At 38.7% G+C, this 14912-nt stretch overlaps 1 protein-coding gene across 6 annotated transcripts in view; it reads right to left on the reverse strand.

Annotated features, from left to right (window-relative positions):
• Window positions 1–4036: 4036 nt before the first annotated feature.
• Window positions 4037–14912, reverse strand: part of LPXN (leupaxin) — a 43037-nt gene continuing 32161 nt past the window's right edge. For all 6 annotated transcript variants that reach the window (XM_060018948.1, XM_060018953.1, XM_060018952.1 and 3 more), the window contains 2 exons: window positions 5599–5747; window positions 4037–5274 (listed from right to left, as the gene is read on the reverse strand). In XM_060018948.1, the coding sequence (XP_059874931.1) occupies window positions 5005–5274; window positions 5599–5747 (419 nt within the window). In that variant the 3' untranslated portion in view covers window positions 4037–5004. The remainder of the gene's footprint in view (window positions 5275–5598; window positions 5748–14912) is intronic.

The raw sequence follows: 14912 nt of genomic DNA on the forward strand, positions 1-14912 counted from the left end.
TTTTTGTTTGCAAGTAAGGCATCAAGTTCTTTAAACTATTTTTCACTACAAATACACAGCATTACGGTAACATTAAAGATCTGCTCATTTTCTATGCAGGGGCACTAGACAAAGGAGCGCATATAACACGACTTTCAACACATTTCTGCATCTCAGAGGATGGCAGCACCCTTCCCTCTTTTCTGCCCCCTTAGTGATATTGATACACATTACTCAACTTTACTAACAAATTGGACAGGAACAAGAAGTTTGTTTTCTAAATATATGAGCTATGCACAGGATGCCTCAGACTTAAAATACAGCATTTCACTGTGCTCTAATGTAAAAAGTACTGGGCAGTGAGCAGATAGTTTTTTGGTCTATTTGTTTTTCATGGTGACATGCAGTGTACATTCTGTACCACTATAGAGTTTACTCGTTCATTTTTTCACAATACTTTAAGTTTACAAAAGAAAGAATATGTCTGTCCTGCTTACTCAATTAATTGGTGACACAATTCCAACTCAAATCAGCTGAAGCAAAAAAAGAAAAGTTACAGCTTCCCAGTCTGACGCTAAGATGCTGATATGCTAAGACTGAGTGGCTCAAAAAAAAGAAGACATTGCCTCTCCATTATTTATCTCTACTTTCTTCTGTGTAGGCTTCGTTCTCAGGCTCCCCAGGTGATGCTAAAGATACTACTTCGCAGCAGCAAAGGGCTTTTAATATCCTCCGAGCCAGAATCCTAAACAAATCAGGGGCCTCTTTCCCAATAAGTCCAGGGAAGGTCCTGGGGAGCAATCTGATTGGCTTTGCTAGGGTCACATATCTACCCCTGATCCAATCACCTTGATCCAGAAGAACAAAGAACGTTTACTGGTCAGGCCTGAGACTTGGAGCTGAGCGTAAAGTCAGCCCCACCTAAGCACCTGGACTGAAACATGGGAGCCGTGCAGTTCCTTGTGGAGAAACTAGACTGAACAAAAATGGTGCTGAGAAATGTACTTCCATTCTGTTTCATATCCCAAGTTAGCCCCGTCATATAATGCAACATAGCATATCAAAGTCCAAGGGCAATAAAATCCAAAATCAAATTGTCTCACCAACTCTGAGTTAAAGTTTACAGGAAGTAAAGTCCTGTCTGATTTCTTGATTTGGTCATTCTCAGCTATAGGAGTTGTATCATTTACACCCGTGATCTGAGATATCTCTCACTGGAATTGGGATAGTTTTCCCAGGCAGAAATGTTATTCCTAGAATGCAGTATTTGTTGAGATTTGGTGATACCTAAAATAGGGAGGCAAGATGGATTGCTCTCACCAGGATGCCAGCATGTCTATGCAAGTATCAGAATCCATGGCCTGTCAACCTAAATACAGTCACGAGATGTCTTTTCACAGGAAGTTGATTTAAACACTATGCATTTACCGTAACTGGGGAGGAGGAACCTCCTACGTTAACAGTATTTTACCGAATAGATTGAGACATTGCTGCCTCTGGGCAAAATTATACATTTGTAACCAGCACAACGCAAGCACCAGCACTGATCTGAGAATTCCTTCTTCCTCCTCCAGGGGATCCCAGTAGGTTTCCATTTCCCCTTTGACCTCTGGGTTGCACTTACATGCTGCCCTGATGGAGAGTTTTATCTAATAACACAACCTCCACAATATTTTGAGGGTAAGTAGTCACCTTTTTAGTTTCATATTTTAGTGGCTGCCACGTCTGCCCTTATTAAGGACCTGCTCACACCTGAGACACTTGCCCCTAGAGAGAGTTGTCACTCCTTCTCACCTTTATTTCAGCTAGAAGATCTCCCTTCTCAGAGTCTCACACTGAAGCTGCTTTTTGATGTTTCTTAATGCCGTGCCCCGCCCCACCCCCAGGGCCTAGGGAAGGTCAGTATCTCTGCCATATGTTGCTTTTAACATTCTGTTCCTGGCTCTCCTCTGCTTTAACATCCTGTAAAGTTCTCAGGCATGTTCCCTCAGGGCACTGGAAAGATCTAGTTTACCTTCCATATTATCTTGAAACTCAGAAGCTCTTTAATATTTTTGTTTTTGAACATACAGTCATATAAATTCAAGATTGCCCTCTTTTTACCAGTACCCAGATTTTTCAATATTCACATCTCCTCCACAGAGCCCCTGTGTTTTTAGAAACTTAGTCCTGCCCCTAACTCTGGAAATGATCTAGTCTGGTTTAAGGCAAGCTGCGTAGTACAATTCCCCAGCAAAAATCACTGGTGGGTACGTGACCTAAGCTAGTACAGTTAGGATGATCCCAGGACTTTTGCTTGCAAAGATAGAGAAAAGTACTCTCTCTCCCTCTGCTGGTCACAAACAGGGAGCCTGTAGCCAGCAGCCATCATACAAGATTACGTGCTAGAACTCGTATAGAAAAAGGATGGCCATCTTTATCGAAGTACCACCTTGGAGGACTCTGTACTTATTCCAAAGAATCATTGGCCAAACTGAGGATTTCCTCCTTGAGAACAGAGTCCCCAATCTATGGCACATTATTTTATAAAAATATATAGCCTCACAGGTGGGAAAAACCTGTCTTTTGAGGGTAGGTTTTACATTTTTCTTTAAATTAATTTTTATTGGAGTATAGTTGCTTTACAATGTTGTGTTAGCCTCCACTGCACAACAAAATAAATCAGCCACACACATACAGGTATCCCCTCCCTTTTGGACTTCCCTCCCATTTAGGTTACCACAGTGCATTAGGTAGAGTTCCCTGTGTTTATATTTTAAAAGCTATAACTTACTGAGAAACAAGAGTCAACAGGTATATATCAGTGTGATAATAGTATTTTTTTAAACAGGCGAACTTTAAAATTTTGAGTGGTTTCCTTGTTGCTAAAACCCTGGTTCTGAAGGCAGCATCTCCTTTTGAACAAATCTATAACCACTTACTTTCATCATGAAAAGAAAAAGTTTTCACTTCTTAATTTCACCTTAGTAAACTCTGGTTTTTCTTCGAAACTTTTAAATACATAGATTCTACTGAAATCTCAAAACAGCTAATCCTTAAAAAAAAAAAGTCAGCCCCTGAATGTTCTTTCTTAAGGGTTAAAACCCAAGTTTCCTTTGTCAAATTCCCAAAGCAACCATATTAACATCTGCAAATGACATCACAGAGTCACATGCAGTAAAGAGGATGTTTAGAGATCGAACATATACTTTGCTTAGTCTGGTTCTCAGCCAGCCCAACAGGACAAAAACCCAGCTGCTGGCTCACACTACCTGGGTGACCTCCCACGTAGTTTGGATGCCTTTGGAGTTCCTAACTGTTACTACTTCCTTTTAATTTTCAAAAGCCCCTTATCATCCGTTCCAATAAAGGAGACCAAAATGATACAGCTTAGCAAGAATCATTTAATCCATTTCAGTTCTCCAAGAAATTCTGGGCCCACATTAATAATCTAAAGACACCAACTTCAGCCCTATTTTTAAAAATACCTCCAGTGAAGGAGTTTTCCTCAGTAATTAAAAAAAATTTTTTTTAATATATTTATTTTTGGCTGCGTTGTTGTCTTCGTTGCTGCGCGGGCTCTCTCTAGTTGCTGCTAGTGGTGGCAACTCTCTGTTGTGGCGCACAGGCTTCTCACTGCGGTGGCTTCTCTTGTTGCAGAGCAAGGCTCTAGGCGCTTCAGTAGTTGTGGCTCATGGGCTCGGTAGTTGTGGATTGCGGGCTCTAGAGAGCAGGCTCAGTAGCTGTGGCACACAGGCTTAGTTGCTCTGCAGCATGTGGGATCTTCCTGGACCAGGGCTCGAACCCGTGTCCCCTGCATCGGCAGGCGGACTCTCAACCACTGCGCCACCAGGGAAGCCCTGTACAATTTTACTTATAATATTTTTCAGAGGAAAAAATAATTAAGTGGAGATTTTTTTTAGGTGGGCCTGGGATTTCCTAATTCTAACTGGAAAATGGTGAAATGAGGTTTTATAGCATCTTTCTTCAGAGATGCTCTAAGAACAGCCATCTTGTTTGTCTTTATGAGACAAATATGAATTAAGGAAGATGCATGTTTCATTTTTTCAAACAGCTTTATTGAGATATAATTGATATACAAGAAAATTGGACAAATAGATACAAATTTATGAGTTTGGAGATATGCATACATATGCAAATATGAATTTGGAATTGCCTAGTGGAAATCACTTTTTCCATAGGTAAACAAAGTGATGAAAAACTTTTAAGAAGCTTTGCCATCTTTTAATCAATCACCAAAGTGCAAAAAATAAAATAAAGTGAATGTTATGAGCCCAAATTAAGAGAAAAGTTAGTGACTAGGAGTCCCCCCTTTTAATTTCTTTTGATTTAAACGAAGTGTCCATTGTATGGAAGTAAACAAGAGGTATGATACAAATGTAATTGCACATTGTGCCTAGTATATAACATGGGAAGCAGAAAGTTTATTTACCAAAGTAATATGACATTGAGTCATTAAAACCACAAGCTACTTTATTTATCAATGATGTCAGTATTCAAAGTTGTCCAGTTAAAAATCTACTTTCTCTTGAAAAAGAAATACACTGAAAGGAAATGCAAGGAGCTTAAGAGTGATATCATGATTCCCAATAGCAAGAATAAAGTCTGCAGCAGTGACTGTGAGAAAGTGAGTCACAGGGAAATGCGGGCAGCTTAAAAGACCCAGTTACGAGGGCCAGAAAAGAGAATATCTGAGTAGAGTCATCATAGGGGTGAAAATGGAGAAATGTGAGTAAACCAGTGTGGAATGAATGTGTGCATGTGGAAAATACATCTGCAGAGGCACTAGACAGCAGGTCCCAGATCTAAATTCAAGTACCTGATAAAAAAAAAAAGTAAGGCTTTAAATCAAAACTTAATACCACAAGCCTAGTCATGTAACATCTAGACGTTCCCTTATTTGTTCATCATCTTTGCTTTCTCTGTAAGCCTATTGAGCAGAAGGTCAGTAAGTACAAATGTACTCTTTCCTCTCTTGGTTTAAATTTTATAGCAAATCAGAAGAGGGTGTAGGTATAGCTGAGATTACAGTGGGAAGAGCTTATTGAAGCAGGGTTGACAGTAGGTCTTGTCATTCTGCTCTCTGAAGATCCCCTTCGACAGCTGCGTCAGGCAGAAAGCACATACAAAGTGCTCAGGATGGAACTTGTAGCCCATGGCACTGATGCAGCGACCAGTGATGGGCTGCCCACACCCGTGGCAAAGGGTTCCTCGGCGGTGATGGTAGTGGAGTTCACAGAAGGGACGTCCATCCAGTTCAAAGAAGGAGCCAGTAGAAAAACTGCTAAAGCAGTCCTGGGTGGGGTGGTGGAGAGAAGAAAAAGAAAAGCGAGGCAGATGTCAAGCAGTAAAAGCATCAGCCAAACTTCAGCCTTGAAATCCCTGCCAGTTTCCTGCCAGTGCAGGACTTCACTCGGGTTCTTGACAAATAGAGGCTAGAATATTGCCCATCGGCAAGACAGACAAGCAAATGCCCACAATGGAGGCTGTGTTTTGTGTTCCTTTTAAGAAGGCCCCTGTCAAGTTCTCATCCCGAGCTGTGAACCCTCTTACCAGCTGCCTCTCAGAAAGGAGAACCCTGACTTTCCCTAAATCCAAGAGGTAAGTGAGTATACAGACCCCACAGACAAAGCACTCTGGGTGCCAGACAGTGTCCATGGCTGAAAGGTAGTTTTCCAGCACTGGGCGGTTGCAGCCACCACACTTGGGTGAGAACATGGCTAAGAAATCCTTCCTGCAATACGGCTTCTTGTCCTTCTCATGAAAGCCTGGAGAGAGAAAAATCAAGGGTTCACTACTGCACTGTGGGAGCTTAAACCAAGTTAGAGACTGAGAAGAGGCCAATAATTTAAACTCTGCCAAACTCAGGGTCTTCATATTCAAAATGGTGCTAATAGATACCTACCCAAAAGGGCTCTTAGAAGAAATATATGAGATAATGCAGGTGAAGTGTTTCCGTATTGTGCCTGGTTCATACTAAGCATTTAATAAGCATTAAGGTCTATTCCTCCTCAGTGCCTTTGTACTGAGTATTCCCTCAGCCTGTACAGTTCTGCTCCAGGCCTTGACATGGCTAGCTTCGTCTTGTGTTTCAGAAATCAGCTCAAATATCATCTTATCAGAGAGGCATCTCTTTAGCCTGTATCTACACTTCATCTTTTTTATTGTCTTTATAACATTTTCCATTATATGAAATTTTGTGGTCTGTCGTACATCAATGGAACATTTGCTCTGAAAGAAACTAGATATTGTTGCTCTGGTCACATTATATCCTAGTGCTTAATATTTAAAAAATAAAGTACTATTAAGTAATAATTTCCAAATCGATGCAAGATCTAAATATAATAATGAAAACCCTACAAATACTTGAATTAAATATGGATAGGTTCCTCTTTAATTGAGGAATGAGAAAATTGTAATAAAAACGGCTCACATTTCAAAAGCAAGTTAGAGACTAATAAATTTAGCTACATTAAAAATACATATGAATGACTTATGCATGACGAAAAGATATCATAAGCAAAGACAAAGACAAAGGACAAACTGAGGAAAATATCTGATAATTATATCTCAGAAAAATATAGCTAATATAAGAGTTCCTAACTGGATTCATGATTTAAAGTATTTTTTTTATAAAATTTTTAAAAAATATAAAATAAAATAGAAAAAAATCAATCCCTAAAAATTAAATCAAGTTTAAGCAAATTAACTTAACTGTATATCAAATTGATGATATGACTAAAGAAAGGCAATGATTCATTCATGTGGCTTTAAAACACAGTATTTTGACTGTATAGTCACACTGGATCTATCCTAAAGACAAAAAGAGCTACAAAGAAATTTTAAGCTTTTTTCAATAATCTTGTTTTTGCAACATTTATATTGATTTCTTTAAAATAATATGGGTAGATTTATAAGAAAGCAAATAATCAGTTACAGTAATTTGGTAATACCCTTGCTAGGCAAGGTTTTCAGTGTGAAAAAAAGATACAAGCATAATATAAAACAATTTCAGTAAAGGAAAAAACCTGTAATCTTATATTAGAAATATCAGTATAGAAGATAGTCTCATCCACCAGAGGGCAGACAGCGGAAGCAAGAAGAACTACAATCCTAGAGCCTGTGGAACAAAAACCACATTCACAGAAAAACAGACAAGATGAAAAGGCAGAGGGCTATGTACCAGATGAAGGAACAAGATAAAACCCCAGAAAAACAACTAAATGAAATGGAGATAGTCAATCTTCCAGAAAAAGAATTCAGAAAATGATAGTGAAGATGATCCAGGACCTCGGAAAAAGAATGGAGGCAAAGATCGAGAAGATGCAAGAAATGTTTAACAAAGATCTAGAAGAATTAAAGAACAAACAAACAGAGATGAACAATACGATAACTGAAATGAAAAATACACTAGAAGGAATCAATAGCAGAATAACTGAGGCAGAAGAACGGATAAGTGACCTGGAAAACAGAATGGTGGAATTCACTGCTGTGGAACAGAAAAAAGAATGAAAAGAAATGAAAACAGCCTAAGAGACCTCTGGGACAACATTAAACGCAACAATATTCGCATTATAGGGGTCCCAGAAGGAGAAGAGGGAAAGGATCCGAGAAAATATTTGAAGAGACTATAGTCGAAAACTTCCCTAATATGAGAAAGGAAATAGCCACCCAAGTCCAGGAAGAACAGCGAGTCCCATATAGGATAAACCCAAGGAGAAACATGCCAAGACACATAGTAATCAAATTGGCAAAAATTAAAGACAAAGAAAAATTATTGAAAGCAGCAAGGGAAAAAAGGACAAATAACATACAAGGGAACTCCCATAAGGTTAACAGCTGACTTCTCAGCAGAAACTCTACAAGCCAGAAGGGAGTGGTATGATATACTTAAAGTGATGAAAGGGAAGAACCTACAACCAAGATTACTCTAGCCGGCAAGGATCTCATTCAGATTCAATGGAGAACTCAAAAGCTTTACAGACAAGCAAAAGCTAAGAGAATTCAGCACCACCAAACCAGCTCTACAACAAATACTAAAGGAACTTCTCTAAGTGGGAAACACAAGAGAAGAAAAGGACATACAAAAACAAAACCCAAACAATTAAGAAAATGGTAATAGGAACATACATATTGATAATTACCTTAAACGTGAATGGATTAAATGCTCCAACCAAAAGATACAGGCTCACTGAATGGATACAAAAACAAGACCCATATATATGCTGTCTACAAGAGACCCACTTCAGACCTAGGGACACATACAGACTTAAAGTGATGAGATGGAAAAAGATATTCCATGCAAATGGAAATCAAAAGAAAGATGGCATAGCAATACTCATATCAGATAAAATAGACTTTAAAATGAAGACTGCTACAAGAGACAAGGACACTACATATTGATCAAGGGATCAATCAAAGTAGAAGACATATCAGTTATAAATATATATGCACCCAATATAGGAGCACCTCAATACATAAGGCAACTGCTAACAGCAATAAAAGAGGAAACTGACAGTTAACACAATAATAGTGGGGGACTTTAACACCTCACTTACACCAATGGACAGACCATCCAGATAGAAAAATAAGGAAACAAAGCTTTAAATGACACAATAGACCAGATAGATTTAATTGATATTTATAGGACATTCCATCCAAAAACAGTAGGTTACACTTTCTTCTCAAGGGCGCACAGAACATTCTCCAAGATAGATCACATCTTGGGTCACAAATCAAGGCTCAGTAAATTTAAGAAAACTGAAATCATATCAAGCATCTTTTCTGACTACAATGCTATGAGATTAGAAATCAATTATAGGGAAAAAATGTAAAAAACACAAACACATTGAGGCTAAACAATACGTTACTAAATAACCAAGAGATCACTGAAGAAATCAAAGAGGAAATCAAAAAATACCCAGAGGCAAATGACAATGAAAACATGACGATCCAAAACCTATGGGATGCAGCAAAAGCAGTTCTAAGAGGGAAGTTTATAGCTATACAAGCCTACCTCAAGAAACAAGAAAAACGTCAAATGAACAATCTAATGTTACATCTAAAGGAACTAGAGAAAGAAGAACAAACAAAGCCCAAAGTTAGCAGTAGGAAAGAAATCATAAAGATCAGAGCAGAAATAAATGAAATAGAAACAAAGAAAACAATAGCAAAGATCAATGAAACTAAAAGCTGGTTCTTTGAGAAGATAAACAAAATTGATAAACCATTAGCCAGACTCATCAAGAAAAAGAGGGAGAGGACTCAAATCAATAAAATTAGAAATGAAAAAGGAGAAATTACAACAGACAACGCAGAAGTACAAAGCATCCTAAGATACTACTAAAAGCAACTCCATGCCAGTAAAGTGTACAACTTGGAAGAAATGGACAAATTCGTAGAAAGGTATAATCTTCCAAGACTGAACCAGGAAGAAATAGAAAATATGAACACACTAATCACAAGTAATGAAACTGACACTGTGATTAAAAACCTTCCAACAAACAAAAGTCCAGGACCAGATGGCTTCACAGGTGAATTCTATCAAACATTTAGAGAAGAGCCATCCTTCTCAAACTCTTCCAAAAAATTGCAGAGGAAGGAACACTCCCAAACTCATTCTATGAGGCCACCATCACCCTGATACCAAAACCAGACAAAGATACTACAAAAAAAGAAAATTACAGACCAATATCACTGATCAATATAGATGCAAAAATCCTCAACAAAATACTAGCAAACAGAATCCAACAACACATTAAAAGGATCATACACCACGATCAAGTGGGATTTATCGCAGGGATGCGAGGATTCTTCAATATATGCAAATCAATCAATGTGATACACCATATTAACAAATTGAAGAATAAAAACCATATGATCATCTCAATAGATGCAGAAAAAGCTTTTGACAGAATTCAACACCCGTTTATGATAAAAACTCTCCAGAAAGTGGGCATAGAGGGAACCTGCTTCAACATAATAAAGGCCATATACAACAAACCCATAGCAAACATCATTCTCAATGGTGAAAAACTGAAAGCATTTCCACTAAGATCGGGCCCAAGACAAGGATGTCCATTCTAGCCACTCTTAATTCAACATAGTTTTGGAAGTCCTAGCCACAGCAATCAGAGAAGAAAAAGCAATAAGAGGAATACAAATTGGAAAAGAAGAAGTAAAACTGTCACTGCTTGCCGATGACATAATATAATACATAGACAATCCTAAAGATGCCACCAGAAAACTACTAGAACTAATCAATGAATTTGGTAAGGTTGCAGGATACAAAATTAATGCACAGAAATCTCTGGCATTCCTATACACCAGCAACAAAAAATCAGAATGAGAAATTAAGGAAACACTCCCATTTACCATTGCAACAAAAAGAATAAAATACCTAGGAATAAACCTGCCTAAGGAGGTGAAAGACTTGTACTCAGAAAACTATAAAACACTGATGAAAGAAATCAAAGATGACATAAATAGATGGAGAAATACATCATGCGCTTGGATTGGAAGAATTAATATTGTGAAAATGGCTATACTACCCAAAGCAATCTACAGATTCAATGCAATCCCTATCAAACTACCAATGGCATTCTTCACAGAATTAGAACAAAAAAATTTACAGTTTGTATGGAAACACAAAAGACCCCAAATAGCCAAAGCAATCTTGAGAAAGAAAAACGGAGTTGGAGGAATCAGCCTCCCCGACTTCAAGCTATACCACAAAGCTACAGTAAACAAGACAGAATGGTACTGGCACAAAAATAGAAATATAGATCAATGGTACAGGATAGAATGCCCAGTGATAAACCCACGCACGTATGGGCACCTAATTTATGACAAAGGAGGCAAGAACATAAAATGGAGAAAAGACAGACTCTTCAATAGGTGGTGCTGGGAAAACTGGACAGCTACATGTAAAAGAATGAATGTAGAACACTACCTAGTACCATACACAAAAGCAAACTCCAAATGGATTGAAGACTTAAATGTAAGACCAGACACTATAAAACTCTTAGAGGAAAACATAGGAAAAACACTCTTTGACATAAACCACAGCAAGATCTTTTATGACCCACCTCCTAGAGTAACGGAAATAAAACCAAAAATAAACAAATGGGACTTAACTAAACTTAAAAACTTTTGCACAGCAAAGGAAACCATAAACAAGACAAAAGGACAACCGTCAGAATGGGAGAAAATATTTGCAAATGAAACAACAGACAAAGGATTAATCTCTAAAATATACAAACACCTCATGAAGCTCAATAGCAAAAAAAACAAACAATGCAGTTAAAAAGTGGGTGGAAGATCTAAATAGACATTTCACCAAGGAAGACATACATATGGACAAGAGGCACATGAAAAGATGCTCAACATCACTAATTATTAGAGAAATGCAAATCAAAACTACAATGAGATATCACCTCACACCATTCAGAATGGCCATTATCAAAAAATCTAGAAACAATAAATGCTGGAAAGGGTGTGGTAAAAAGGGAACCCTCTTGCACTGTTGGTGGGAATGTAAATTGATACAACCACTGTGGAAAACAGTATGGAGGTTCCTTAAAAAACTAAAAATAGAAATACCATATGACCCAGCAATCCCACTACTGGGCATATACCCTGAGAAGATCATAATTCAAAAAGACACATGTACCACAATGTTCACTGCAGCTATTTACAATAGCCAGGCCATGGAACCGACCTAAATGCCCAACAAGAGATGAATGGATAAAGAAGACATGGCACATATACACAATGGAATATTACTCAGCCATGAAAAACGAAATTGAGTTATTTGTAGTGAGGTGGATGGACCTAGAGTCTGTCATACAGAGTGAAGTAAGCCAGAAAGGGAAAAACAAATACTGTATGCTAACACATATATATGGAATCTAAAAAAAAATGGCACTGATGAACCTAGTTGCAGGGCAGAAATAAAGAGGTAGACATAGATAATGGACTTGAGGACATGGGGTGGGAGGGCGAAGCTGGGGTGATGTGAGAGTAGCATCGACATATATACACTACCGCATTTAAAATAGTTGGTTGCTGGGAAGCAGCAGCATAGAACAGGGAGATCAATTCAGTGCTTTGCAATGACCTAGAGGGGTGGGATAGGGAGGGTGGGAGGGAGGCTCAAGAGGGAGGGGACATGGGGACATGTGTATGCATATGGCTGATTTGCTTTGTTGTGCAACAGACACTAACAGTATTGTGAAGCAATTATACTCCAATAAAGATTAAGAAAAAAAAAAGATTTCTTTTAAATATATAAATATCTCAATCCTGGAAATTAATCCGTACAAATAATTCAAGAGAAGAAGATTCTACGTTTAAAGATAGTCATTACAGGACTTCCCTAGTGGTGTAGTAGTTAAGAATCCACCTGCCAATGCAGGGGACATGGGTTTGAGCCCTGGTCCAGGAAGATCCCACATGCCATGGAGCAACTAAGCCCATGCGCCACAACTACTGAGCCTGCACTCTAGTGCCCGTGAGCCACAACTACTGAGCTGTGTGCTACATCTACTGAAGCCCGTGTGCCTAAAGCCCATGCTCTGCAACAAGAGAAGCCACCGCCACGAGAAGCCAAGCGCACCACAACAGTAGAGTTGTGGTAGCCACAAGAGTAGCCCCTGCTCGCCACAAGTAGAGAAAGCCCGTGTGCAGCAACGAAGAACCAACGCAGCCACAAATAAATTAATTAATTAATTAATTAAAAAAAATAGATAGTCATTACAACACTACTAAGACACCAGAAGTAATCTAACTATACTATTACAAGCACATTTATTGCAGTTGTTTTCAGTATTTGGAACTATAATGCTTCAATGAACATCTTCAGGCATATAATCCATTATAATTTGTTTACATAAAGAAAGCCCTAAGGGAATAACTGATATTATTTAAGTTATTATTATAAAATTATGAAACAACATGGAGAAATGCTTAAGTTAAAAAAAAAGGAATTTCAGATACACTATAACTTTTGTATTCATAAATATTAATAAATGTAGAAAAATATTGGTAGGGCAAATTTTTTGTTGCATTAGGTTAAGAAGGTAATAGATTATAAATGAAATTTTATGCAAAGTCTTCTTATTGTCTTTACATTAAGAAAAAGAAAAATATAATAAACTAATGCATCCTCAAGCACTTATTCAAGTGATATATTCCCTCTGCTTCAAAAATCACTTCCCAAGATACCCAGATGGTTTGGTTCTTCACTTAACTCAGGAGTCTGCTTAAGAGAACAACTGATCAGATCACCCTATTTCAAACAGAACCCTGTCACTCTCCCCACAACCTCTCCTGACACATAGAGCAAGTTAGTTAATTAGTTAGTTAGTTGGCTAGTTTGATTATTGTCTGTCTTTCTCACTAGCATACATGCACCATGAAGGCAGGAACTTTGTTTTTTGTTATTGTCTCCCTAGTACCTAGAATAGTAACTGACACACACATAGTAGCTGCTCAATAAATATTTAACGAATGAGCAGACATGTGAACAATATTACAATAGCAAAATTGAGACCATCAGCTTCAGAAGAGGGTTGCCCCACTTCAAGATTAACTAGAACATGTATAAACAGGTGAACTTTTCTGGAAGAAACTCTCTTTAGCATTTACAAGGAGAGTCTACCTAAAATGAAGAGGACTATTAGCAATCCCATTTGTGCAGGGAAGTACTTTGTACTGGTTCCAACTGAGGGCTCTCCCTACAGTATTAAATCAAAATTAGATTCTTCACAGCATTCCTCCCATTTTACAAGTGAGAAAAGGGAAGCTCAAAGAAATTACGTATAACCAATGTCAGTGGAAGAGCTGAAATTCAAATCTAGGCCTAACTTCAAAGCCTAACTTGGAATGTCACACCCCTAGCTTAAATGCATTCTGACCTTGACCTCTCTGTGGGAACTGAGAGTATTAGCTGAGCCCAAATATCATAACCCAATACCTTTGTAAATATGAGAGCTCTCTAACTGTGCCCCACCAAAGTAGCGTGTAAGCAAAACATGCACTGTGGATTCGAAAGCAGCCCATCCAAGAAACATTATTTCTAGAAATACGCTTTGACAGTAGCAGCCAGACCCCAAACAGGCAATAGGCATAGCCAGGGTTGGGGCCCAAATCATGTAGCTGCAGTGGTCTGTCATCTGCGGTCACTTCTTGATATGCCTTACCTTGTTCAACTACGCTTTCTTTGAAAAGCAGACAATTTAATAGACTTCTGAGGTCTCTATATCTAAGAATGTAAACTAATCATTTTATAAGCTGTCCTGTATTCTTTTCTACCCCTGACACACAGAAGAGCTCACTTCGCTTTTTCACTTTATCGAAGAATGTCTAAAGTCTGATCAAATACAAAACTGAAAGCAGGCATGGGGGCTCCCTGGTGGCACAGTGGATAAGAATCTGCCTGCCAGGGCAGGGGATGCAGGTTCAATCCCTGGTCCAGGAAGATCCCACATGCCACAGAGCAACTAAGCCCCTGTGCCACAACTATGGAGCCTGCACTCTAGAGCCCATGAGCCACAACTACGGAGCCCGTGTGCCACAACTACTGAAGCCCACATGCCTAGAGCCCGTGTTCCGCAGCAAGAGTAGCCCCCGCTCACCGCAACTAGAGAAAGCCCGCGCGCAGTAACGAAGACCCAACGCAGCCATACATACATACATACATAAGTAAATAGATAAATAAACTGAAAGCAGGCAGTCCTGCTATTTAAGAAAAACAAACAAACACCCACAACCATCTTTCTTGCTTTTGCGTGGCACACAAACTCTAATGTGCATCCATCCCTGGAGAGTCTGTCAGTATGCTGACTGCTGGGCCCCACCCCACCCAGAGTTTCTGATTCAGTAGGTTTGGGACGGGGCTCGAAAATTTGTATTCTTGACAAGTCCCCAAGGTG

Source organism: Delphinus delphis, chromosome 8 (genome assembly GCF_949987515.2).
Source record: "Delphinus delphis chromosome 8, mDelDel1.2, whole genome shotgun sequence".
NCBI classification, from domain to species: Eukaryota; Metazoa; Chordata; class Mammalia; order Artiodactyla; family Delphinidae; genus Delphinus; species Delphinus delphis.